Source organism: Fusarium poae, chromosome 4, assembly GCF_019609905.1.
Source record: "Fusarium poae strain DAOMC 252244 chromosome 4, whole genome shotgun sequence".
NCBI classification, from domain to species: domain Eukaryota; kingdom Fungi; phylum Ascomycota; class Sordariomycetes; order Hypocreales; family Nectriaceae; genus Fusarium; species Fusarium poae.
Genome location: NC_058402.1, coordinates 141,086 through 167,645, shown reverse-complemented (window position 1 = coordinate 167,645; position 26,560 = coordinate 141,086). Strand labels below are relative to the sequence as shown.

At 43.3% G+C, this 26,560-nt stretch overlaps 4 protein-coding genes across 4 annotated transcripts; all 4 read right to left on the bottom strand.

The window, feature by feature from the left end:
* Positions 1-335: 335 nt before the first annotated feature.
* Positions 336-2,845, bottom strand: FPOAC1_010170 (uncharacterized protein; the record flags this gene model as incomplete). Its single annotated transcript, XM_044854565.1, has 21 exons — positions 336-404; positions 455-549; positions 602-631; positions 687-701; positions 1,356-1,440; positions 1,497-1,517; positions 1,578-1,595; positions 1,648-1,668; positions 1,728-1,748; positions 1,813-1,854; positions 1,917-1,937; positions 1,989-2,009; positions 2,122-2,151; positions 2,288-2,302; positions 2,357-2,386; positions 2,439-2,458; positions 2,523-2,545; positions 2,609-2,624; positions 2,697-2,712; positions 2,774-2,790; positions 2,821-2,845. 21 exons carry the CDS (start codon positions 2,843-2,845, stop codon positions 336-338), a joined length of 651 nt encoding a protein of 216 aa, XP_044701878.1.
* A 6,908-nt stretch (positions 2,846-9,753) lies between these two features.
* Positions 9,754-10,287, bottom strand: FPOAC1_010169 (uncharacterized protein; the record flags this gene model as incomplete). Its single annotated transcript, XM_044854564.1, has 1 exon — positions 9,754-10,287. One exon carries the CDS (start codon positions 10,285-10,287, stop codon positions 9,754-9,756), a length of 534 nt encoding a protein of 177 aa, XP_044701877.1.
* A 1,140-nt stretch (positions 10,288-11,427) lies between these two features.
* Positions 11,428-11,833, bottom strand: FPOAC1_010168 (uncharacterized protein; the record flags this gene model as incomplete). The annotated part of the gene is made up of 2 exons (XM_044854563.1): positions 11,428-11,492; positions 11,569-11,833. 2 exons carry the CDS (start codon positions 11,831-11,833, stop codon positions 11,428-11,430), a joined length of 330 nt encoding a protein of 109 aa, XP_044701876.1.
* Positions 11,834-12,590: 757 nt separating this feature from the next.
* On the bottom strand, positions 12,591-16,186 carry FPOAC1_010167 (uncharacterized protein; the record flags this gene model as incomplete). Its single annotated transcript, XM_044854562.1, has 8 exons — positions 12,591-12,884; positions 12,933-13,052; positions 13,104-13,475; positions 13,521-13,562; positions 13,611-14,310; positions 14,359-15,322; positions 15,374-15,840; positions 15,891-16,186. The coding sequence occupies 8 exons, from the start codon at positions 16,184-16,186 to the stop codon at positions 12,591-12,593; spliced, it is 3,255 nt and encodes a 1,084-aa protein (XP_044701875.1).
* Positions 16,187-26,560: the final 10,374 nt, after the last annotated feature.

The window sequence follows — 26,560 nt, the reverse complement described above, 5'->3', positions numbered from 1 at the left end:
GCAGACTAACGCTCGCCTAGTATTGATACAGTCAACGTCAACTCTCATAAGACCGTGAGAGGATCTATGTCGCAACCAGTTTCTCCATTCCTTGTGTTCCTGTTCACCACATTGTCATTACTCGCATTCCAAGCCCAGCACCCATGTAACTCCGACCAGTAGTGGCGGTTCGTTCCTAGACCTTCTTCATAGACTCCTATAGTAGAATAGTTAGCAATGAAACATACAATGTGAATTGTGGTACTTACATCCCGCAGGAGGACCTGGAAGTCGGATGCCGCCTGGTGCTCCTATTCTCAAAGATAGGATAGAAACCTTACTTCCAATGACCCGGGCTATAGCAAAGTTGGCCAGTTCATGTTAAATAGTCGGTAAGGGTTGATAATAGTTGCGACGGGTTTCGGCTATGAGGATGTTAGCAGCAATAGAATAGCAGTTGATTTGAACAATATACCTTTTCGGCCTCGGGGGCCGGCTCCTTCTTTGGCTGGGCGGGAGGAGAGGGAGGGGGGCGTTTGTGGCGGAGTGCCACGAGGAGGTAGTAGACTCCTTGAAATCACTGATGAATGTCTCAAGTGTTACTAGTGAAGCTTGGTCTCACGGTCGACCAGGACCTTTGAGGTCGCTGGTACTATAAATTGTTAGAGACCTGCCACATCACGTTCGGGACAAAGACGCCAACGTACTGGAGACCAGTTTCGCTAAAAGACTATCAGTTAGCAGGCAACCTCCTCACATTGGATCCAGTACTACTTACGGGCCCCCGAGGGGGGTAACCCCCTCGGCCACGACCGTCGCGACCGCCGCCACGGTTGTTGTTGTATCCCTACAGATCGCGGACTGGTCTATTGACTGTGAGACGCAACCGCCTCTGTCGGGGCAGCAATAGCGATGCTTGTGACTTGGCACAGTAACTCTCGCCCAGCCTTGATACAGTCAACGTTTTCGTTTGCCAATCTGCACCCCATTGCCATCACTTTCATTCCAAGCCCAGCACCCATCTAACTCCCAACCGTCAATTGATCCGATATTTCAACAATGAGTATATCGAATGAAGATGTCGAATAGCGCAATCGATAAAGATGTCGAATAGTGATGCCGAATAAAAATGTATCGATAAAGATGTATCGTCATTCGCCTCCGAAGAGTTTCTCCCGCCCCCCGCGGAGAGGGTGACGATATGGGCGGGTTAAAAATGTTGTAATAATGGCGGTAATTATGTTGACGAGAGTTCCGATTATAAGGATGATTATTGTTGATCTAGATCTGTTATCCACAGCCTTGCCGGTAGGGTGAGAGTATAACTTACAAGTTTGTTTTTGGTAAGGATATGACGAGGTAATAATAGACTTAACCGGTCTTGGTATCGTCGTCCTCCTCCTTCTTGATGGCCTTGTCGGCCTTGGCGGCATTGGCGCGCCGCATCTCTGCCATACGTGCCTGAGGCAAAAGTTAGTATGAGACTGTAATAAAGCAGAGAGGTTCAAGGTACATACCTCAACGGAGGCAGAATAAGACTAAATAGAGAGAACGTGTTAGCAATATTCTATCTTATGGACAAAGCAGTAGATACTTACAGGATTGGCGGTCCGTTCCTAAACAGTGAAGTCAGTAAAAGGAAAAGAACAGAGTGTACAGAGAACATACGGCCACCTTGGTCTCCCATTCCTAAAAAAAAATGAGTAGTCAACAATCGTCCTAGTAGTAAGTTTTGTATATCTACTCACGAAGACCTTCTTTATGGTCTCCTATGGTAGAATAGTTAGCAATGATACATACAATGGGAATGAATAGTGGAATAGTGGTACTTACATCCCGAAGGAAGAGTTGCCTTTCGGCTTCCGCCTGGTGCTTCTATTTTCACAAGGTAAGTACTTAACTATACCTGGTGCTGTCAGTAGCAGTAGAAAGCTTACCTCGGCCTGAGCCTTGAGCTTCTAATTTGAATTAGTACTTCCAAGTCAAGATAATGCGGGAGGGAAACCTACGTCGACCATGTAGTGGGCCTCCTATTAACCATATCAGCATCTCAAGCATTTACCTCAAGTTGGTCCATGTCCAGGGAGATGTTGAAATAGATCAGAAAGAAATGGATGGAATAAAGATAGGATAGAACCTTACTTGGAGCGACCCGGGCTGAGGGCGCTGGTACTATAGATTGTTAGAAACCTGTTGCATTATGTTCGTGAAATTGAAGGTTGGGAGCTGCCGTAATTGTCGGAGTGTAGATGATCGTGATGGAACGAACAAGGACGGAGAGGATCTATGGGATAGAGGAGGGACTCACACGGCTGCCGTAGTACTGGGATCAATGTTAGTTTCCACGGTCAATACACTGTAGCCTGTGGGAACTTACTCGTTGGTCAGACATGATGAAGGTGGTTGTCTATCTGCATTTTAGCTCTGAAGGTGCAATGGGAGAGATGGAACAAACTTACTGATGATTTGTGTGAAGATTCTAAATAAGAAATCACTAATGTTAGCGATGTTCTCATCCAGACCAAAAGTAAATAGGCACTTACGGGAGTTGTATCGTTGACAGAAACTAACACGTCAGTGTCAGCAATCTGCCATATAGCGCAGGATAAGGTGTTGGATCGATACTCACGTTGGAGACGCGGGGACTGTTGAAAATAGTTAGCAAAATGATCTTGAAACGCATCGCGGTCGCTGGGGACCATGATGGGGACACTCACAATTGGTTGGCTTGTTCTAACGAAGAATATTAGCGAATGTTCATACAGGTCAGGAAACGAGAGGGATTTGAACTTACTGCTGAATCGTCGTACACTGTAAAACTAGTTAGCATATGATCTCAACATTCATCGCGATCGTTGGGGGTCATAATAGGGACACTCACATTGGGTCGTTGATGGGATGAAGAAAGAAAAATGATCTCTGGAGGAAAGGGACTACATTATGCCCTCCTCAGTCTTGTGGCACGGAAGGCGCAATGCCACAGGAATTACTCGCCGGGGAAAGCATGGTTCGTCATCCTTCCTTTGGAAGGCACTATTACTACTTTTGAAGATGGCCTACGGGCAAGTACCCCTGATTTGATACTTCACTTTGATGTCGTTAACAACCTGAGTCTGGAAGCTTACTTCATTGCATGAGACTGTCTCAGTGGCCCATTAACGACTTAGAGGCGCCATCGAGAGGCGTCCCCAAACGATGCCGAAAAGCAGCGACGAACGAGCGAAAGCAGTATACCGACGTGGTTTAATGGTTAGCCTTTCCTAAAAACATGACATAATAGCGGTATATGTTATTTATGCAGTAATATTTGTACTACTTGGATTCCTGTTATTAGTTATTCTCTGTTGCTATGTTAATGCATTAACTAGATATTGTATATAACTTGAATTTTGGGAAAGAAAAAATAGATTCCGTTGTTTATCGCAGTTCTCCAATAAGAAGTTCCTCACTATTGCCACTTTTGGTAGAAAGATACGATGCTTATGATGTTTCTGAAATATATGTAAGATTAATGGATTTTAATTGACAAATGGTTATATCTGTTCTCTTCCTATAGAGGAAATGCAATAGCCCTACGTAGGATAGCTAATGTGTCTGCCTGCGCCTTGACAAAATATTTGTTGCTGCTAAGTATCGTGAGGCGACGTGTCTACGACTTTGCAGTAACAGTGAAGGTATATTCAGGAGTATAATCTCGCTCATATTACCAATCTATGATTACTTTGGTTTTTAAAGGATGGCATTTAGGAAACATTCACAGTGCAATAGCGATGCAAGAGGATGTCAATCAAACTGCCACAACGATGCATTGCCGTTGGAATGTCAGAGCTCTCTTCTAGCTGACGTAACAAATGATGGTTTGACATTCAATCCAACTACGACGATCCTACGCTTTCGCAGAAGCATGTTGGATAGACGGTAAGCAGTCAACATCGTGAGTCTCTGTTTAGGTCAGATTCCCGCCCTTGATACACAAGATTTGGTGTGGGACTGGTCTGCTGGCGTCTTGTATGTCACCATCTATCCAAAAGAAAAAAAAGCAATTGAAATGGCCACTAGAATATAATTGTTCGAGGCTGAAGGCTGAAGATCATGAGAAGGTGGGTTCGTTGGGCATTGAACAACCGTGCTGTACGTGCACCTGATAATCCAGAAAGCTAAATCGCTGCCTTTGATATGATGATGTTTCCTTGGCTTTCAGCTTCCTGCAAAACTCTGAAGCTCGAACCCCCATGCCGTGCAGTGTGGAATCCTGGTATGTATAATTTGATGATTCTATGATTCGTTATCAGTATTGTAGGTAAGGCATGCCTATATGAAATTTCCCTATTACCAACCGTCTAGTGGCTCCCTAAATCAATTTGCCATCTTTTGAAAATGTCGAGTCACAATGCCACCGTTCAACATCCAATATGGGAACGCTTAGATCCTTCGATTGAATGTTTACTAATCCAGGTGTAAACAACGTGTTAACTAGCCATTCCTGTTTTTCTGGTAAATTTTAAGGACCAATCACTAATAACATATCTCATTTTCTTCTATTGACAAATGCGACGTGCAACTGTTTTCAAGCGGAATTGCACTTATATGACAGAACAAAGTGCCATGTACGAGGAAAAACGACTCACAAATGAGCTTCTCACCGGGGGATGAACCTATCATCGTATTCTGAAGATTGCATCTCAACATTGCCTCACATCCATAATAGGCCTGCAGCGCGACAGATGCCAGTGTCTAACCCAGCTTACTCCCTGATTCTCGCATATATTCTCTCTATATACCTAAGCCTTTACTTCATATTTACCTCGACGGATATACTCGCATTAGAAAAATTATATATTAGTTCTAGCTAGGATATCTATAGCAAGCGCCCTTTGCCGCTATTACGGACGCCCCGGCGTTAAATAAAGACCACCACCACCACCACGCCTCACATCCAGATTCGCGCTTACTGACGATGTCTTATTCTATACGGGTGTCCATTTCTTCCTCTGTTCAACGTGCTTTAAGAACAGTTTTTAATGAGACAAGATGTTCTAGAAAAACGAATCGAACATCATCATCTTCTAATAATTCTCATGCTGGGGGTGTACTTCCACCCAATAAATGTAGGCTTGAACCAGAGATGAATCATAATTGACGCAGCGTTGGGCGATAGCGTAACTGTAAATTCCCCACTCGTAGTAGCACTTGCTACCGTCGAAAACTTGTTGAATATTTATACGGAGTAATTCTACATACTTTTGAGGATAAGGTCTATGGTATGTATCATGAGGATGGTAGATAAAGGAGTGTATCCGAGTAGTTGTAACGAGGAGAGGTGAAGATCTAGACCTGCTGTAGCTTTGAATGGGCGTACAACCCGCGCATGTTGGCTCCCGCCTACCCGCGTAGCGCCACGATATCTACGTATGCGATTGTGACCAGGTTGCTGCGGATTCGGTATTTTTCGGAGATGACTCATACTCTACATGCACCATGCGTGTTGCCTGCATGAAAGTTGCATGCCTCAAAACATCGTCTCCAGGAATAAATTGCAACGAGGAATCACTACCTGGCCGAAATTTCTGGTAGTATCGAACAAGTGAATTGCAAAAAAGTATCGTTCATTTCTTTATAATATAGATGCTGAGCGTGAATTGGTTTGAAATGTATCGGTATATATAGTAACTTGTTTACATGACATACCATTCAGATCTGCTTGATCCTTGATAAAGAAGCCAATTTAGCCATTATTGACAAGTTAAAACATGGACTTAAAGTTGCTGTAACGAATGAAGGCCAAGCATGTGCCTCTCTCAGGGTCAAGACAATGCGCCGGAGGTGTTGTCTGCAGCTTAATACTCTTCTGTGGTAGGATATACTGCCGTGAATGTTGTGTTACAAGATAACTGTCTGGAGTTAATCTTGTGGGAACACAGTTTGACATGCGGTGTACCCCAGACGCTTACTCAGACCCCACCATGGCACCTCGTACAGGAGGTCTGGTCCTGCTGTTATCTCTTCTGTCTCATGGCAGGCACATCTCTTGACGTAACAGGACAAGCAAACACACTCCCGAGAACGTTGGCATATGATGTCGGATATGCCAGGTGGTCTTCACCTCTGGAATAGTACATCAGTATCACAAACCAGTTAATGATTTCTTTCTCCATAAGAGGAAGTTTTCCGCACCTTGAGAAAGCTGTGGGTTGCTCTCCCCACACGCTTGAACACAGAGCACAAATAGGTACAATCAGTCAGACATATTGTAACTGCTCATTTCAATATCATGGAATGTTATTGAGCACGATATCTGTGAAAGTCATTCTCCATGATCCTGTCGTATCCGGCCTTCGATCACAGTACATTATCTATACTTCAAGATGTCACTCTAGTTTTCAATCACTATAAAGTGAAATTGGACAACATGGTTTTAGCATTGATGCATATACCTTGTCATATCCTCACATACACGTGTCCCATGTTGGTGGAATGTTGTATAAGCATTCAGATTAAATATGTCGAGGTGCGTACTCTGTGTAGCTCCGCCATACACCTCTGCAACTGGAGTCATGTAAGGATCTTCCGATGACAAACGTATTCGTCCTTGATAGTGCGATGAAGAGAGAATTTATATAATAACATATTTCAATGTAGGAAGCACGAATATGAATTGAATACTATGGAGTAATATGGCAATTTCAACGTGTTAATGTTAACCTCGAACGGAAGAATGTAATATATTCGACTAGACTCTGATGTATGTATCAGTGTCCAATTACGGTCGAGGAGAGGTCGAACTCAGATTGCTCTCTTCGGATTTGAAACATTATTCCTTGACGCCTAGTGACGGCGTCTTTGAATGGTATGGGACACTAGTCATTATGTGAAACCAAACGCATTCTCGTGATAAAACCATAGCTACTGAGCCAAATGAACTCCGTATCATAGACTGATGGAGAACCTATCAATCCCTAAGGTTGTTTCAACTGCAACCAGATTAGATCGCATTCCAGCTGCCGAATCAGGTTGCCATAGATCACTTTAGAAAATGCCTACTGTAGAGGTTTTGATTTGACGTATGATAATTACCCAGCGTATGTGGTTTACCGTCGAACCATCAAGTCCTTACGGAGAACCGTTGCTGCAGTAGCTTTGATGAGTATATTTGGTGTCTTCGTCGTTCATGTGCCTCGACTCTGCTGTTGAAGCTGACGATATGACGAGACTGGAAGAATCACCTCATAGCACGTAGTGACATCTATGAGGGAAACATCTTTGAACATATCATGTGCCCAACTTCATCAAAATCCCAGTCTTTCTACTATTCAACCCTGAATATATATTCTCGATTTGGTGTGTTTGAATTGTTAAAGACACGCATCACGATATTCATTTAATTCATGCAGTCTCCTGAGCCACTGTTCATTTAACCGATAAAATTGTAACTCCATTGACAACAGCGGAATATCGTGATCAGTTCTGGAATAACTCAGTGCGTTTCTCCGCTGGGACTGATAAAATCACGTTGGGAATAGCAATGCTTGATTGGAGTTTTCGACAAGTACAGGACGCGTGTGACCCCGGAGATAGTATGGTGCATCCCTCACTATTGACATTGAGTTTTCGCGTTTCCTCGCGTCGCTGTCCGAGATGGCACAATGTAACCCTTGTCAGTGGCTGTTATCACTTGCAACCCATATCACGCGTCTAGAGGTTTGAAAACTTTCAAGCTCGCCAAGTTGGAACATTCTTCATTTGTTGCTTACAAGAACACATTGAAAAGAATATGGAGCTCAAAAGATATACGCGTCTGACTCACAGCCACTACAGGAGGATTGCAGATGGAATGCATTTGTGTTTTTGATCCGGCCTAGCGCGTTTCTAACGTTTCGGACAGCAATGTCTCATTAGTCATCTGACTAAACCACAAAGAGTAAGATGACAGATACATACTAGCAAGGTAATGGGATACAGACCTAACATGGACGCGGAGATAGGCAAAGGACCATTTTCTTGATGGCGGTCATGTGTTTGTCAATTCGAAGTCTTGAAGATTCGGCTTATGGAGTACGACGGCGACTAGGATATTCTAAATTTACTGGCCAGCTGCGACACCGTTTCGAATACCAACACCTAGTCTGTTATCAAGGCGGGCATAGGACATCTTTCACTGGATGATTTTCCTCTGTTTCGTAATTGAAGCTGGCACCTTTCAACCGCGAATGAATGTTCAGCGGTGTTGCCCATAACACGACTCATTGCCACCAGGCCGATTGTCTTTGGGCCGCACTAGACCCAAAAACGATTAACCTCTATGTAGATACACTTTTCAAGAGGTGTTTAATTGGAATGCAAGAGTTGAGAGTTATCGATTCTATTTCCACGACTCATTATCTACAAAATAAATCAAATCTCACACCTCTAGACCTTGTTTTGAATGAAGTACCCATGGTTGTATTTCTTTCAAAGAAGCCTGTAATCTGCAGCATTGCATTGTTTAGTCCTACTCCTTATTTCCAACTTTGACCACGTGTATTCCTCTATAGAAGGCACACTTTGCGACATGTTAATATGACGCGACTTCTACATCTACAATACCAGCCTAGTATTCTTTTCAAGCGGAATTCCTTGGCGGCACAGCTGAGTGACTTACGTCACGATATTCCTTCGTGGGTAGCTTTTACTTGCTAAGGTGTTCCATGGGATCAATCATGTTGACAGTCATCTGTCACATTCCATGAATCACCAGAAGACTTTTTCAACTCGGACGTAAGTGAGCCTCATTTTCGAGCACGGGAAATATCATGCAATGCTCCTAGGACTTGAGTCTCATGATTAATACAATGATTCACGAAACGCATGTCTCGATACCTAATAGCCTTATCTCGCAATTGCGTAAATACAATGTGGATAATGTTGGGTCTTGCTTGAGGGTGGCGGGATGTGAGCATGAAGGCTGCGTGCACCCTGCATGTCTCCTGCACATGCAGGTAAACATAAACTTTTCGAGTTAAAGTGCTAATAATTCGACTTTTTAGCAAAAGAACACTGCATTCTGATGTACAGATGATGTCACGAGGGAGTGTTTTTGTTGGAGTGAGTGCATACAAGGAAAGTGCAGTCCGGCTGCAAGAAGACCACACCCTCAATGCTATCCAGGTACTTACTTCCTGTTGGTCAGGTGACGTGCATAAGTAGTGTAAATCGTCTTTACTTACAATCCACGTAACTTGTCATAAAGAATCATTATGAATAGCATGAAATCAATCTCGCCATGCTGGACCGAGACTTGCGTAAATCTGTTGAGGTTCTCGAGGTTACCTGACTATGAATCACTACCCCTGGTGGGTATTGAACCCTCCTGTTAGTTTGGTGATGGCGCAAGTCTAAATTTATTTCATAATAGCGAAATTGACTTTTATCACCCTTGTCACATACTGCGATGTCTTTAATACATAGAGATAAATAATTAATATGTTGCTTATATGTGAAACAACGTCTAATGCATGAGACGTTATCGTTTAGAAAGTGATACGTATATGAACTGCTGCGCATCTGAACTTCCTAATGCTGCATGCTAAATGACACGAAATTGAAAATAGGACATTCCTGATCTGTTAGTTGAGTGATCTGGTCGCCCTTAACTCAACCCAACACAACAACATCACTGAATTGGTATAACTAGAAATATCCTTCCCACGCTGCAATTTCAAAAGCCCATCTTTCCTGTCTTCCTCGTTCACTCACAAATGTTGCCCTTGTCGCCAGTGGTTTCAAATAGAATCCGCTTTAGATCCGTCTCAGATACCGCACACAACTGTATGCTTGGGCGTAAGTAGCGTCGAAGTGATTAAGAACCTCTTTGATCCAACGAGCGTCGTTGTCATAACAAGCTAGATGCCTCTTACACAATTGGACATCACCGTCCTTATACGTCTCAGGCTTGTGTACAAACGACCGGCACACAAAGCAGTAGTGACGTTTCTCGCCGAACCACCCTTCAATATGGCAATGTAAGAAACAAGATCTGCTGGCAAAACACTTCGGACAGGTCTTTGACCGAAGCTCCGTTCCAAATTCTGGGAAACTCCATGTGAATTCAGGCACGTGAACAACTCTATACAGTGGCAGAGGATCTTTGAAACGACGACGGTAGATAGCATAGAGCGCTTTCGAGCTTAGCCCGATGCATGTGCTGTCGACTGGATTGAGATGATCGAATATCATGTGTTGAAGGTCGCATGGAAGACGCAAAAGCGGGGATGGCTGTATATTGTTCGAGATCTGCTCATCAGCAGTCGAGATGTTGTTTGTTGTGTCCATGGTTGCGGGATGAGTATGGAATACTTGGTTGAAGCAGCCCGAGAATGTTGATGTTGACGTGGCTTGTAGACTGTATCGAACTAAGTGTTTTGGACAGGATGCGAAGGAGGAAAAAATCATACCAAGAGGCGGAGAAGACGGTGCTTTTATGTCTTTCAGAATATGGCTGCCACCTTATACTTCAATCCTGGAAACTCTAAGCCACTGAGTTGAAATTAAACTTGCGAATCAAAGTTGGATCAAAGTCACTGCCAGGGTGGAGTCTGAGTCGTCATTTTATTACATGCTTGACTGAACCTTGCTTTATCATGAACAGTGGAGAGTTCAGTGCGTATGAGTTGTGTCCAAATTAGACATCCTAATCTTGAGAAAAGCGTAGACATGCAGATTGATTGCCATGATTCATAGTGTCTCTCGTGGCTCGGAAGCTACTTCCAAATGACCCTCACTATAGTACTTACTTGTTGTTAATATACAGTCCTTGACGGAAAGTCAGTTACGACAAGAACCTTGATTTTGCAACTCAGAACTTTAATCAATGTAGATGCTTTTATTGTAAGTCACAGTAAGAGAAGTCTCTTACTTATATTTAACAAAAGTAAAGTATAAAGGAATTGACCATTCTGTGAAATTAACCATGTCACTATTGTCAGAATGCTGTCGTCTATTGGGATTGTCTCCAGTTATATAACTCGTCCAGCGTTAGGTTTCGTTCTGTGCAAGTAGATTACCACTCTATACAAGGGTTATTGGGATGCAATTGCATCTGAGAAGTTGGACGTTTATTGTTCTCACACTAAATGTCTTTCCCTAGCTATTGAGATTATTACATTTTCATTGTTAAACAACAAGGAACAAAGAGGCTTCCTGGTATTAAATAGACGGAAGCAGTATGTCTTTGTCAACTATGATTCTTTCCTTCAGAATTCCTTGCAATCCCACTTAGTCGTCCTTCGCCGCACCTCCTGACTGTAACTCGGAACAGGAACGATTTGTTCAATATTTCCGGTCATAACTTAGGGTTACAAACGTAACCGAGCGACATCTTGTGCTTTCTTTGCTCTTTCTCTTGTCTAATGCGCCTCTGTTCCTCAACAAGATGCGCGTTGCACATCGAATGCACCATCGTACCGTGTCTGCTTATCTCTTTCGCTTGAAAATTCCACATTTCCTTCCGACAAATAGTGCATGAGGATCCCTCTGCTCTTGTCTCCTGTAAGTGATGGATATGGTACCACAGAGCGCAGGTGTTGGGATGACATATCCAACATATAGGCTTACGTCGCCTATCGGAAATCACGGGCTTCCTGTGTTGTTGCCACTCCATCAGAGCGTCCAGCGGGAGTTGTTCTCGGAAGCGTTGGCGGTAGATGGGATAGAGATGCTTCGAGGTAAGGCCAAGGCATGTGATGTCGATCGGGTCGAGATGGACCAGGATCTTATCTTGAAGCCCGAGTGGAAGACACAAAACAGCCTGTACTAGATTGTCGACGTCTTTTCTATCCATAGAAACAGAGGTGACTGCGGGTGTAGTATCCATGGTCATTGCGGTAGAGTCGAGTAACGTGTGGTGGTTGGAAGGTGTTGATGATTCTGAACGTTGACTTTGCTTTTGAGGAAAGATAGACAATGACTTTTTCAAGGTGGTAGGAATGATTACAGGCTGAAGACTAGGGAGACCTTTTATATAGGCCGCGGTGTTGCCCGTCTATTAACTGACTATCCTATTTACTTTGGCAGAAAGGATATTATTAAAGTTAGAGTTCTTTTTACTGCAAACCCTGCCCTACAGCATTCGCCCGAACCAGAGCCAACAAAGCAACAAAAACGAAAGCAAGAAAGGGCTATTAAACGACAAAACAAAGCATTTCAACATGCTCAAAAATACAGGGGTATAAGAGTCACATGGAGGTTAATACTTTATACTTTCCCCACGTGTCTCTTAGCTACGGAGTGGGCGTAGAGTCAGCCTTGGGGCTTAAAAGTCGTGGACAATTACCAACGCGAAGGCGCCTAAGTGTAAGTAAGTTTAAACATTGGAGTCAAAGTTTTGATCATCGGAAGGCTAGTCATTTGCTCGACCACAGGCGCAGAACTTAGGTAGATATGGTTTATTCTGGAGTTTGAGTGAAATGTAATTTTTAATGGAAAATCAGACACTAAATTCAATATTGTTGCAATCTGGTTATGTGACTGTCCTGTCATTAACAGTTTGAATAACAAAGGACAACAAGAAAAAGAAACAAGAACCACTGCCGTGTTACTTATATTCCAAAACAATCTCTGTACTTCCAGTGACACTCTTAATTGACCTCAGCGTAAGTCATCTGAATACTCACACCTTCCTTGGTATGCGCTTGAGCAATAGGCATCTTGACCACGGTAACTCGAGAGTTGGTGTCAGTGGTGGAGGTAACGTCGCTGTTGGACGAGTCAACCTGCGCAGTGCCAATGTCGACTGAGGGTGCATGCCAAAGAGCAATAGTGTACTCCGTTCCGATAATGGAGGTAAGATCACCAAACCCATTGAAAGGCGACTTGATGGTGACATTGCGAATGAACTTAATCCCAGTTTGTTCATTGTACGATTTAGTGGTCTGGAAGAATTCAGCTTGAAACTTTACTTTATGGATTGAGCAACGTACCTGGGAGATGTCGACTTGACAGTATTTATTGGCTGCTTTCTCATCGCTGACGTTGAGACCAGGACCTACGACGGGAGCACTATCTCGCGAAATACCGTCATCAAGGTACATGATGTAAGTCTAACAAATGTCAGCCCCAACAATCACAGAGGTTATTAGAAGACTACTCACGTTGTCCTTTCCAGGATAAACATGCAGTGTAATCGAATTGGCGTCTTGCGCAGGAAGCGATGGATCTGGAATGTAATCTCGGACTTTGATCTTGGGAATGATAGCACCCTCGCGGATATACATCGGCGTAACGTAGGGTAACTGAGAATCCTGGTCGCTGATGCGGCAATCATATTCGATTCTACTACCACCGTTGGCAGGTTCAAGAAGAGCAGCTCCCAGGTCCTCGTCAGGTCGTAGGTTCATAGTGTACCACTTGTCCGGGTAGGGGAGGTACAACTTGCGGGTGCGACGCTTGGACTCGGGAATCAAGGCTGGTGCGACAAGGAGATCGTTTCGAACCATGTACTGGCTGCGAGTGAATGTTTGGTTCTGGGTAGTTAGCAATTGACAGTAGCAAAGAAGAGGTGGACTAACATCCGCGCTGAAAAGACTTCGGTCAATGTCGTCGGTAATAACCTGGATTAATTGTTAGATGGATTGAACAAAAGACTGACGTGTGCTTACCATGGCTCTTGCGATCGGAAGTCCAGTAACCATGTTCTCAAACATAGCATCATACATCAGCTGCATCAAACTGTACCTCAGTCTAATCAGGTAACGGCAGACCGGAAGCACAGCTCGATAGATCATAGCTTCCCGTCCCTGAAACCTCGAGCTGTTCTCCTCATAGTATTTCTGGTAGGCATAAGGTTCCTGGAACAGTTTTCCGTCTTTCCTCATCGTTCCCTGTCTGGGACCATCAATCCAATCACGTCTCTTGGTGTAGTGGTTTCTGAACCACGGAAGAAGAGAGTAGGCAGAGTACCAACGGATAAGTAACTCTGGGTTCGCAAAGTCGCGTTCAGCATCAACAAACTCGAACCCACCTACATCCTGGCCCGAGATGGTTATACCTGACATTCCCAGAGCGAGAACCTGTGCGACTGAGATATCGAGGAATTCCCATGTAGAGGCATTGTCGCCTGTCCATAGACCTGCAAAACGATGACTGCCGACGAAACTTCCACGGCCAATGATGAAGTTTCGTCTGTTTTCACGCCACTTCAGAGCTGAACTGAGTGCATGGATGTTGTTCAACCCGTGGTACGTTGCTTTATGCAAATTGTAGCTGTATAGGGACCAGATCTCGATGGCTTTTTTACGGGTGGTATTGGTGGAGTCTTGACACCAGCCATCCGAGTCAAGGTTGAGACGAAATGGAAGACTGTGGTAGTCAGCAGATACATCAATTGATCGTCATGGTATCACTCACCCCTTCATATCGCCGTACTCTTCAGCGATACAAGGTCCAGTCATATCTTGCCAAACAAAATCAAGTCCACATTCAAAGAGATACTGATACTGCTTGCCCCACCACATCCGAACGTCCTTGTTATTCAAGTTGGGATAGTGACCAGGATGACCATTCCCCCAGCCATAGAAAACACCACCATGGAAAGGCTTCTGAGTGTTGAAGTTGTCTTCGAACTTTGATGTATCTGGCTCAAAGTATGGAGGCTTCTGCGTATTGGGATTGAGGAAGATCTGGTTCCCGACGGACCATCCTACATAGCGCTGATCCCACACGTTGGGAGCCGAAGGATCAACGTCACGGTCATCCTTGATGAACCGTCCATCCTTCAAACCGTCATTGAGAGTTGCATAGGTGTCGCTGGGAACAGAATTAATGTATGGAGTGATATTGGTGCTGCACTTGACACCCTGTTCTCTCAGAGTCTTGAACATTTGGACAGGATCAGGGAAATGCTTGTCACGCTTGTCGATGGTAAAGGTACGGTAATCTTCCTGCATGTCTACATCAATGTGCATGCCATCAATTGGGAAGCCGCACTTGCGATACTCAGCGACTGACTCGAGGACAGCTTCCTGACTGTCGTAACCATAACAGGCCTGGTGGTAACCGAGGACGTATCGGGGTTTAAGACGCGGTTTTCCGACGATAGACGTGTAGGACGTGATGAGGTCCTGCATGCAGTCTGCAGCGACCATGATAGCGCGGAAGCTGTTGAAGCGAGTCGCGACACGAATGACACCTGAATCCTTGACACCTACATCGACACAGATGTGGGAGTAGTTGTCAATGAAGGTGGAGACTTGTGATCGATATCCAGGGTGGGAGTCAACCTCGATCCAGAATGGCTCTGAGTGATATAGAGGTTCGCGGTCATCCAGAGGTCCTTTGCCATAGACGTTCTGGTACCTCATATTGTCAAAGTCTGTAACAGTAAGTATTCATACGAGTATGTATCATTTGATCAATGACTTACTGAAGTAGTTCATGTACGTCTTTTTCTTGAAAAGGTCCTTCCCACCCTGCTCACCAAAACCCATAAAGTCCGCCGTGACAGACTTTTCGATTGACAGAACCGTAGCTCGCTCTGTATACTGCAGTCCTCTGGGTCGGGTCTTCCAAATGATGGCAGCCTGTGCGCCCTTGACGTGAGGAAGCTGGAGCTGTTGGGCGCTCGTAGAATTGACGCTCTGTAGCTCTGGGAGCTTCTCGGCAGGAGGGTTACTTTGGAGGACGCGGACGACGGTGATTTGGAAAGGATCTCGCTGTACCCATATCTGAAGTTGGACCTGATGGTTGGGAGTGTTGGGGTTGAGTACGGATTGGAAGATGATGTACTGCGTGTCTTCAACAAGTTCAACATTCCAATCAATGTTTTCCAGACCATCCAGGGTCTGGATGAGACCACCAGGGCCACTCAGAGTGTCCTTGACGATGGTTCGCCTGTTCAATTGTGAGACAAACTCCACGGGCCTACATTGTTTGTTACTCACGTATTGAAGTCGGTAAAGTCTTCACCGCTTCGATTACTAGGATCGAAACGGATTTGCCAAACCTTGGGTCTCATAAACTGAATCAGAAGAAGAGAATCATCGTCGAATCGAAAAATGCGACCGTGGGTACAAGCGGGGTTCTGATTTCCGTTACTCAGAAGTTGGTCATTTTGATTAAAGGTGATGGCGCGAGGTCGGTTCAATTGGGTAGAACCCGAATCAATTCCCTGGAAAAAGTCATCTGACTTGATAAAAATGTATGGGTCACGAAGTTTGGTTTCCTCTGCCCAACCCATTGTGATAAGTCAATTGAGGTGTGATGTAAGACAAAGTACCAGACTTGAAAGGATGATGGGTAAAAAGAAAGTGAGGGATTGGAGAATGAAGGGGAATGAAATAGACAAAGCCTCGTATTCATACTCGAATGGGTTTGTTTTGGTTGCTCAGCTGTGCTGTCGTGGAACTATTTTATGGCCTTTGATTGATTGAAAGAGCTGACATTGCAGTAATATTGGGGTAAGCGAACTCCATTTTTCCTCACTCACATATGCATTCGTGCCATTACGGCCATGAATTGATCAGGATTATTGGTCAACTGGTAGTCGCTTAGCGAGTACGAGTCTTTCCAACTAATACTACCCTGTCCTCAGGGTATCAGAAGAATTAGCCGCTGGAAGCATAAGAGACGAAATTAGTGGGCCACTTTATGCTCATTAGACTATAGCTCTTAGACTACTTATTTTTATAACCTAAGACTTGGGAGGTCATTTTTTCTGCTACCCACTAGCCTGTACACAAGTCTCAAGTCTGGTCGCAGAACCAACAAACCCCAGATCAGGAGTATCGCAATGTGCTGTAGGACTAGACTCTGGCAACATTACGAAAATTGAAGGCTATAAGGCCTCAATACTTCCATCACTACCCGGAGCTATTTTTGCACGGTATGAGATGGTGTTTTGTCAGGGTCCTTCGGGGAAGTCCATCACCTATGATTAAATTAGGGAAAGCGCCAGTAGTCATCTCAGAAGAGGAGAACCTCGTAGGACATAAAAAAAATGAAAAGAAAGCACGATAAAGATGAATGCCACTTCGCCAGTTACATAATAGACCATGATTGTTTGGAAAAGGGCATGTTGTTTACATGGTGTAGATGGCGTCGGAGATCAAAGACGCCGAGTTGCAACATGAAAGACTGGGACAGGGGTCGGTGGTCCAGCGGTTAGTGGTCACCGGGCTTAGCTAATAGCTTATCCTCTGAGCCGAAGGTAATAGATTTAAATCCTACGACTCTTAATTTACTAGCTATTAAAGGAGAAAAAGAGATTCCTAATTAGTTACTAGTCTACTGGCTAGGCTAGGCCTAATTAAGAAGCCTACTATAGATAATCCTAAAGAGGGTTTTTAAGAGGTATTACTATATATCTTATTATATTAAAGAGGGTTTTAATTCACTAAGATAATTTTCCCTACCTAAATAGCCCTAGATTTCCCCTACCTCAGTAACTAGCTTGCCTACTAGCTAGAATACCTAAGAGCAGGGTCAATAAAAGCTCAATTATACACAAAAAAAAAAGACTGGGACACGTTCTAATCGAAGGATAATTGTAGCACCAGGATCAGCGTGGTTACGGTCACGTGCGAGGCTCTTTGGTTGGCCAATACAGATCATTGTCCCGCAGAAATAGAAGCTCAAGGATTATGGAATCTCCTTTTTACTATCCCCTATGTGATCTAATTATCGAGGACGGACAACTGCATCGATTCTGCTTGGGATATGTTTGAATAGATGATCAAGCTGCATGTATCACCTATCGAAATACCAGCGCGTCTTGTCAGTCTCTCCATAAGTACCGCCATATTCTGTCACATATACTGATTGTATTAACTGAACAGAAACAATTACCAACAGAGGTAAGACGCAGCGGATATTGAGTTTCTCTGTGCAAGTTAGCTTTTCTAGATTCATTTCCTATCTTTTTCTACGTGGCTTGTTGAGAGTGATTGATCCATTGAGATTCAACTCTTCAATTAATCTGAACTTACGCACACGCATCAAACAGAAGCTTCGCAACCTTGGATCATCATCTCGGACTTGGACTGGAACCGGATTGCAAGTGGAGCGCAAGGCTTCAGGGTTTGATACACAGAGATCATGAAGAAGAGTGTTTGCGTGAAAATGGACCTGATAATATTAACTTTGCAGGACTGTCCACAGCAGCACAATACGTTTCGCCCAATCCCAATTGTATATGACGACCTTTGGATCCAGATCGGGAGCTTGTCGTGTATGCACCGTGATGAATGTGGCTCTTTAAATCAAGCGACTATCCGTAAAGACCCTGACAACAAAGCAGAACATGACACCGTGGTTTCAGTCGAACAGTAGTCTTCGTTCGCTGAGTTTCTGTTCAACGATGACATCAAGGCTACTCAAGTGTTTATGCGAAAGTTGTTAGCGGATGATGAGATTTTGGTCTTCCCCGACATAATTAACCATTGTTGGAAACTTAAAGGAAATTTGGAACGTCTGGGCCATACCTGAACACAGCATCAAATACAAGCAAGGAAAAAGAAAAAGACCCTAAGGCCATGATGAAGAGAAAGCGTCATGATTATTTTCACCAAGTGCTGTAGGTTCATACAACATGCATTCAAAGTGTGTAAAACATGTACGTTTAATACGAGAAAGTAACGTCGAAGGTGCCGTCATGAAACAGTGAGTCTCCTGCACCCAGATTGTTGGAGGCACGTACCTTGCATGCTTCGTGCAGGACACTTACATGAACATTGCCTGATTGAAACGTCGGCTAGATTATGCCATCCAGCTAATTGACTTGTAGCTTTGCTCACACGTAAATCAATTATGGACATATGCTCAACTAGTTTTTTGAATAGTACTGTTAGAGTGTGCATCATTTCACATTTTTTAGCGTCCTGCGTCATGGTCAGTTATGTTATTATCAATTGTTCTTTGCCCTTTTGGTTACGGGCATGACCTGACCTGTCCTACTGTTTTCTATCTAATGTCACCAGTGTTTTTCATTGCTGTGTTAGTTTCACCTGCTTTCATGTGCTGATGCCGAGCTCACACCGTTGGTGTAAATGTCACTAAAGGTTGAACTGCTCTTACATCAACTGACATGCCATTGTATTACCCCTCAATCTTTATCAGAATACCACTACATCCAATTATGGTTCTTAAATGCAACGCAAGCATGGCATTGGCATTCATGAGAGTCTCCAGAGCATATCGTTGATATAACGGGATCAGGGTAGATCCCATGGCTGTAGCTGTTCAGAGTATCCACTTCAAACATAGCTGATCATAACATGGTCGATTGCGACCTATATCCATGTACTACATCTTTCAGTGATCAGCTTTGTAAAACCCGGCTGCCGGCATTCATGATATCGCCACTTCGTTCTATCGGAGTGAGTAGTGTCCGTGAACGGTACCAGGTGAAGCAGCGATCTCTTGAACTTAATAACGGTTCAATTAACAAGTTTGATGCTGACGAGATGCCACGTCGCAACTAGCGGTCAATCAAGCCCATGGGGCATAAATGAACACGTACTTGGAACTTAATATAACGCAAACCGCCACCAATGTAGAACCAGATGATTCGAATTATTGATTTTACAATACCGTGAAACTGAATGGCCGACAAAAGTGGTTATCGGCTTGAAATGCGGCATTAATAAACACTCGTGCGTCAAGCGGTATTATGAGCTGTGGAGGAGAGCGAGTACTTGGCCGGTCCGTTTGCTCATGTAGGATTAGAATTATGCGTGACAAATATACATGGTAAATGATGCTTTGCAGTAGTTCAACCTCTAGTGTGTCTTTCTAATGCAATGGTAAAGCCGCCCCTTCACCGTTGTCAAAGCCAAACATGGCCCGGATGCCACTTTTACACCGGCTATGGACAGTGATGGGTTGGAGGCCGGTGATATTTCTTTGGGCAAGGATGAAGGGGATGGTGGTCTATGAACTTGTCTACTTCTGGACTACTTGATACCAGAAATGATCGTGAGATTCGTTCGATATAATTGATCATGTCTTTATAGTTCTCAAAGTCAGTTTCACAGTGGAAACACGTCCGACACATCGCTGTTCGCTCCGTGCTCTACTCTAGTTGGATATGTACAGTAAACGTCTGCAAGGGAAGACACCCACAACAACCAATACGTGCTTTAACTATACCTACAAGGTTATGAACGACTTGCACAGAGCGAATAAAGATTCATCCAAGATTTTTGCCGATATCACAAGATTCATTGTGGATGATCGGCTACGGAAGAATATTGTTAAGATGGTATCAAAATGGGTAGACCCTCCACTATCACGCGACGATGTTCAACCTGTAGGTGAAGTAAATCAAAGTTTCATTCAATAACGTGGTCTTCTTCGTTTTTGTCTAGAGCCGTCCTCTGCTGGACATGATATTCAGGTCAATTTTGAGAAACTCAGTTCACTGCAATGAATAGCAACGTGAATACAAATTTCAGGACATTGTTTCAATCATGTTCTATGTGGTAACTACCAACATTGTAGCGGCAACTGATTGTCGTTGTCTCAAGTGTCAGGTCTGGTGGAATGTCTACTCTGACATGCCCGCTACCTGTTCCCGCGCCACGAAAGTGAAGGTTTCAAATCAAGAGTACTTTCCCACCGGCGTGAAGTGTCTATCATAGGCTCACTATCATGGCATAGAGACTAAACAATATTGAGACTAATTTAAAGAATTTATTTATTTCCCGAAGTATAATTGTAGTTAATCTTAAGGTTAGAAGCTAGACAAATCGAAAAAAAAGCTTATTCCATTGCTAATGCGAGAGCAGTTTAGAAGAGGTACAAGCGGGGTTCATTGCCATAACGTTCAACATGCCGTCGCAGTACAGAAGGTCAAATGCAGCCAGATTGCCATGGGCATGTACTATGCATCCACGCTGCAAGCTGTTTGCGTCCCACTGGCATTCAGTAAATCTTATCGAACTCTAATTACTAGCAATGAAATCAATGGAGTGTAAATTTTTCTTTACACCACTGTGGCACATCCTTGCAATGTTTTTATTTCTTATGTGAAATTTGACTCAACTAATAAGTTAATAACGAACCATTGACTCGATGATCTTTGTGACAGATTCTATTATTTGGTGATTTTCAAGGCGTAAGTCCCGAAGTATACATTGTGACAGATTCTATTGTTCTCGTCAGCTAACTTCAGCTTTACATAGTCAGATGTGCATTTACGTTTTTAAGAAGAGTAGTCTCACTTCAATACCTCCACAACCAACACGCCGTCCAGATGAAGCGTGGAGGAACACATGCTCAAGCTCAATACCGCGGAGAACCTTGCCCACTTAGAACCTGCCGACATTCGAAACAATGAAAAATAAACATTCCGGTAAATATTTCAATGTGTCTATCCCTGGTTAAGTTGCTGGACGCTGTCTCCCAATTCCGAATGCCAAGGGCGATAACAAGGTTTAACTGGAACGGTTGTCATGTACATCATTTAGTTTAGCCACACTGTTAACCAGTAAATGCGACTTAACTGCTCAGCAACTCATTAAAACGCCAACCTCGAAAGCAAGAAGACAGTAGTTATATTTAGCTGATATTGAGGGAATCTGTTTTGTTAACTTTATTTATGTGTTGCTACGTCAGAGTCTTCACTTGGATCAGTCGCTCAATGCCCTCAGGATTGAATGAATTGCGATACGGTGGATTTCCTACCACACACACCTCAATATTTAACAAGATAATAGCGACTTCGCCGTTTGCCCACATGCATATTGTCTTTCCTTCCCAACCTCGACTGTTCACTCTATAACCCCAAGATCTGTTCCCAAAAATATAATTTGTTCTTCGTTGTAGCTTACTCAAGACAGATTAGACTCCTTATTTATTAAACAACTTGAGCATTCTTACTAACAAACGATTTGACAAATCTATGTTAATTGTTAGAGGCCCAACTGATTTGATAACACCGGCATCATTCAGTAGCGAATTCTCCACAGAGTTGCGAGATAAAACCTTGAGAATATTACCAGTGTTGTGCACACCACATAGACTGATTTATGTTGCTAGTTGTATCCCGTCATCGTCTGGGATGTGGAGAAGTAGGCGGTTGTATGTGAGAACCCCAGTAATTATCGTTTCGGTAGTTGAATAGGCTCATTTGCAAAGCAAACATCCTGATTTATCAATACTGGGCATAGATGGAATGCGGGTGCCGTTGACTATGTTTTATGCTTCTAGGCTGGACATAATAGAAACGCTTTGAGTTTTTGTTTTGAGGACGTAATAGAAAATACTTGATCATTTCGACCCTAATTGTGAAGTGGTTTGTTATTGTCTACTCCATTGACACGTCTGAATTGGCACCTCTGTTAGTGTTGTGATATACATCTGCACGTCAAACGCTGGCTCGGCATATACTGAATATAATCTCATCTCGTTAAGATGTGACATAGCTTTACTACTGCTACAGCCAGTTAAAGCAAGATATCTTCCGCTCTTGTAACTTCAAATTTAAAGATGAATCATTATCGTTCCACAGGTGATTAAGTGAGATTAGTTTATCCTAGCATATGCACGCTGTAAGATGGTTTACCAATTCACGTAATCAGTATCGCCAGATTGCTATTACCTCCATGGTATTTCTTTTTGGCGAATTAAAAACCGAATGAAGGACTTCGTATCATCGGTTTGAAAGTAATGTCCTTCCCAACGCAAGAGCAAATACTCAATATATTTGAAGATTGTATGTGTTTATGTTTACGTCAATCATAGAACGCACAAATACATTTCATTGCCGGATGTAGGAGCCTAGCAGTGTGGAGCGATTGCAATTAAGAATATATAGCGTGCTACCCCCTTTCATCAACTGAATAGCTCATAACTTGTAGTTTCCCCAGTGAAGAAAAAGGGCTATGAACTAAGATCAGTATAACAAGTATCGAAATTGACACGTGTCCGGTGGCTTACTTGTTAAAACGTCCAATGTTATAAGCCGTCCACGACAGTCTGCCGTAAGACAAGTTGCTGGTAACGATGAGCTCCTTCATAGTCTACAATACTTCACTGTGATAGTAATGATAATTCAAGTCGATAAGAAATTGAGTTCTGCTAGATAGGAATCTTCTCCATTGTTGCCAATGGAATCCGCGACTGATTTTGTAACACCACGGTCGGTTGGGCCTTCCTGGCAACGGAGGAATCATGTATACCTACATATCCCTCTGCTCTATTCTTTGTCTTTAATCACGTCCGAATTCAATTTCTTTATTGTCCGGAGATGACTCCAATGAGACATAATACACTTGGTTTCTAATACGTGGCTTGCCACGGAATTCGAGAGCCATTGCCGCCTCGTTTCTGTTGGTCCTTTGCTATTTTGACGACCGTTTCCAGCGATCTGTACGCCATTGCTGAGTTCCCTAGAAATATCATGGCCCATACCATAAGAGATCCTAATTAAAGCACACTGCCACACTATGATGGAGCATTCTGACTCAAGAACCTCTACCCGTCTGTTACCACCTATATACTCTCTATTTACAACTTCTTTCTCTTACTGCAAATGGATGCAGTTAATCAGGAAACATCTTAGAAAAACATCTATCCTTAAAACTGAGATAATGAGTATAACAATAAGGCATGGCTGAGGAAGATAGTGTCAGATCTCTACTTTCACTGTTCAGAACAGCGTATCTACAGTTATTGTGCGTGCACGAGATTTAATCGCAGCGAGTCTGAGTTCTCATCTCCTATAATGACTACGAACCATTCAGTATTGGTCGACTGAACACGGTCACCCATTGATATGAGCCATATCTGCTCTTAGCGAATGGAATCTCATCGAGCACGATCATAAATGCATCTGTCTCAGACACTGATTCGGCAGCTATTGTTGAATGAATCTCACAGTTTGCCGACGCCATTCGCAGCGTATTTGAGATGTCATATAAACCTCCACATGCAGAATGAGAGTCTCTGACTACGTATTTCTTATGTAGCCGTGCATGACAGACGGCTTTATACAAGCTACTGGATCCATGTAAACCCACAAGGATTTAAATCTGCTCGGGTACTTCTTGAGACGCAACGTCTAAGACTACCAATGTAGCTATCTAAATAGCATTCCCTTCGTTGTGGGGAGAGCTAGGGGAAAACCTTATTGCTATACTACGCCACTGTCAGTCTACAATGGCCACTGCTGGTGGATATATCAGGGGAGTACTCCATAAATGTCTTGGTGTCAGGATTGGCCTGATAATCGGATTTGGTAATGACACACTACAATAATCTGGTAACCAGTCTGGCGATACTGTACTGCATAGTCCATGATATACCTACCTATTTAGCAGTGGAAATACTGAAGTAAATTGAATCATTTACGGTGGCTGACCATCTTAGCCAAGCACCAATGTATAGGTGAACAAGGGTCAGTAGTCTTATAGAAAGAAGACCAGTTGATGTCAATAGTATAACTAAGAATATCTAGGATATAAAGAATTATTAAAGTTCCGAACTTTAAGAGAGGTTTTTATATGATTTCTAGGACAGTTACGCCTTTTCAAAAAGCTCTCCAACAAACGTCCTCCAGGTGAAAAAGAGTAAAAGCTATTTTATGAATCTCAGCCGGTGCAATGATTCGAGAGATCTATTGGCAAATAATGGCGGGTAAATTGCCCTGATTGCGAGTATATGTGCAAATGCCTGTCTTGCAACAGTGTGTGATCTCTGACGGTGGAATGTGATCCCGGAATAATTTGACCAAACGCACAGATTGGGTAGTTTGGGAAATGGTCGGGAGACGCAATTGGATTATGTTGTCTAACATGCCACACCGATTCAACTGTATATTTCTAAGATATCGAATAACGATGGACTAAGTTGCGAAAGTCTAGCTCTCTTATATGAGATATTTCTCCTATCCATTTATGTGAATTCAAGATTAGAACAGCAGTCAAACGAAGAATTCAATTTTGGGTTCATGAGGCTGACCCTACCCTGTAACTCAGCGGAGGTACTGTGAAACACTTGTTGAGATGGGATTGTTATCCATACGGTGAATATAAGTCCGAGACTATCCCTCAAGAAGAGATGTTGTATGACCTGGAATTAGAATAGCAACCGAGTCTTTGATTTCAGCTTAATTCCATCCCTTTTGCAACTTCATTCATGTACACAGCCTCGCACGTGACTGGCAGGTCAGCCAACCACGGCGCCGCATCTGACATTGTGTCGAGCCTTGTCAAACAGCCTACTACCAAGCGGAACGCAAGTCCCATGATCAACTCAATGCTGACTGACTGTTAATACAAAGCCTTTTGTCGGTGTCTTGCTTACCAAGTAACTAATCAACAAACTTCTCAGTCCAAATGCCATTAAAGATCCGACTAGTACTACTTACTACACATGTTGAAAACCAAAATAAAACATACATTGACGATCGATGTCAGCACTAACATCAACGATCAGAGGTTAATCTATCATTTATATGGCAGTGCCGAATATAATTCGGGTACATCCTATCCATTGACATTTTTCCTACTGTGTCCCTTTCACGGAATGCAAATTACTGGATTAAGACCTTTTGAGATTGGATACGCTAATCAAACATTGGCATTGCGAATGCACTGCGGCTACACTTCTTAAACACTACTTGTACATTGCAGTTGGGCTGCATCGGCATTTGGATTACGTTAGCACTGCATGAACCATACATGAAGGGTACGTGCCCACTGCAAGTACAACATCGCGAACTAGATCTAGGCTCCGATAATTAAAAGCTCGAAATCATAAAAGTGATAAATTGAGATTCAAGTAACAGCTTTATTAATTAAATGAATCTTTCTCTAGCTACATAACAGTATTTCATCCGAAATCTCATCGTCTCCACTTTTTCTTTTTAGCCATGTCTGCCGTGCTCTGCAATGCCCTTGGCTGGTTCGAGAGATTTGATCCTCCGTATTAGCTTTGGAATACAGATTAAGACTAGCTCAAATTTCAATTGCTAAACAATATATGCATGATTGACACTAATACTACTTGCCGATGGAGAAAATGCAGAACTTTGAACCACAGTGGAGAAACGTTCAGCCCAAGCAGTATAGCAACATTGGGGGTGGTAGTGAGACGGGATTGTAGAGGAACAGGTGTGGTATGAGCATATGGTGATACTTAAAAGTCAAGGATGCAAGGGAGGGACATGGGATGTAAAAGTTGTTTGATGTACGGAACTTTTTTCTTTAGCTGTTCCAAACTCTTCCGCATTTCAGTGTCACGCTGAGTCTCCGCTCTTTCTCTCATTTTATCCTTATCTTCATTCCTCTTTTGACAATCGAGCTGTCCCAGGAGTGACATCCTGTCTGCTAGGTGGTCGCCTACTCAGATGTGATTAACTCCCCCACTCTCGATTCTTCTAATGCGAAACCGTAACGACGATAGATCGGATTCATCTCCCACAAAATGTTGCTTTCGCGACGTTCCGTCATGCCTCGCAGTAGCAAGTTAGCGAAATATATTAAGTACGTTTATGCACATGCGCGATATATGAGATTATATGTCGAAGTAATCGGTTCAATCTGCCTTCGATGTAGATTTTCAGCAACGCCCGTCTATCCTACAAGACCTTGCACCTTTGTTGCTGCAATTC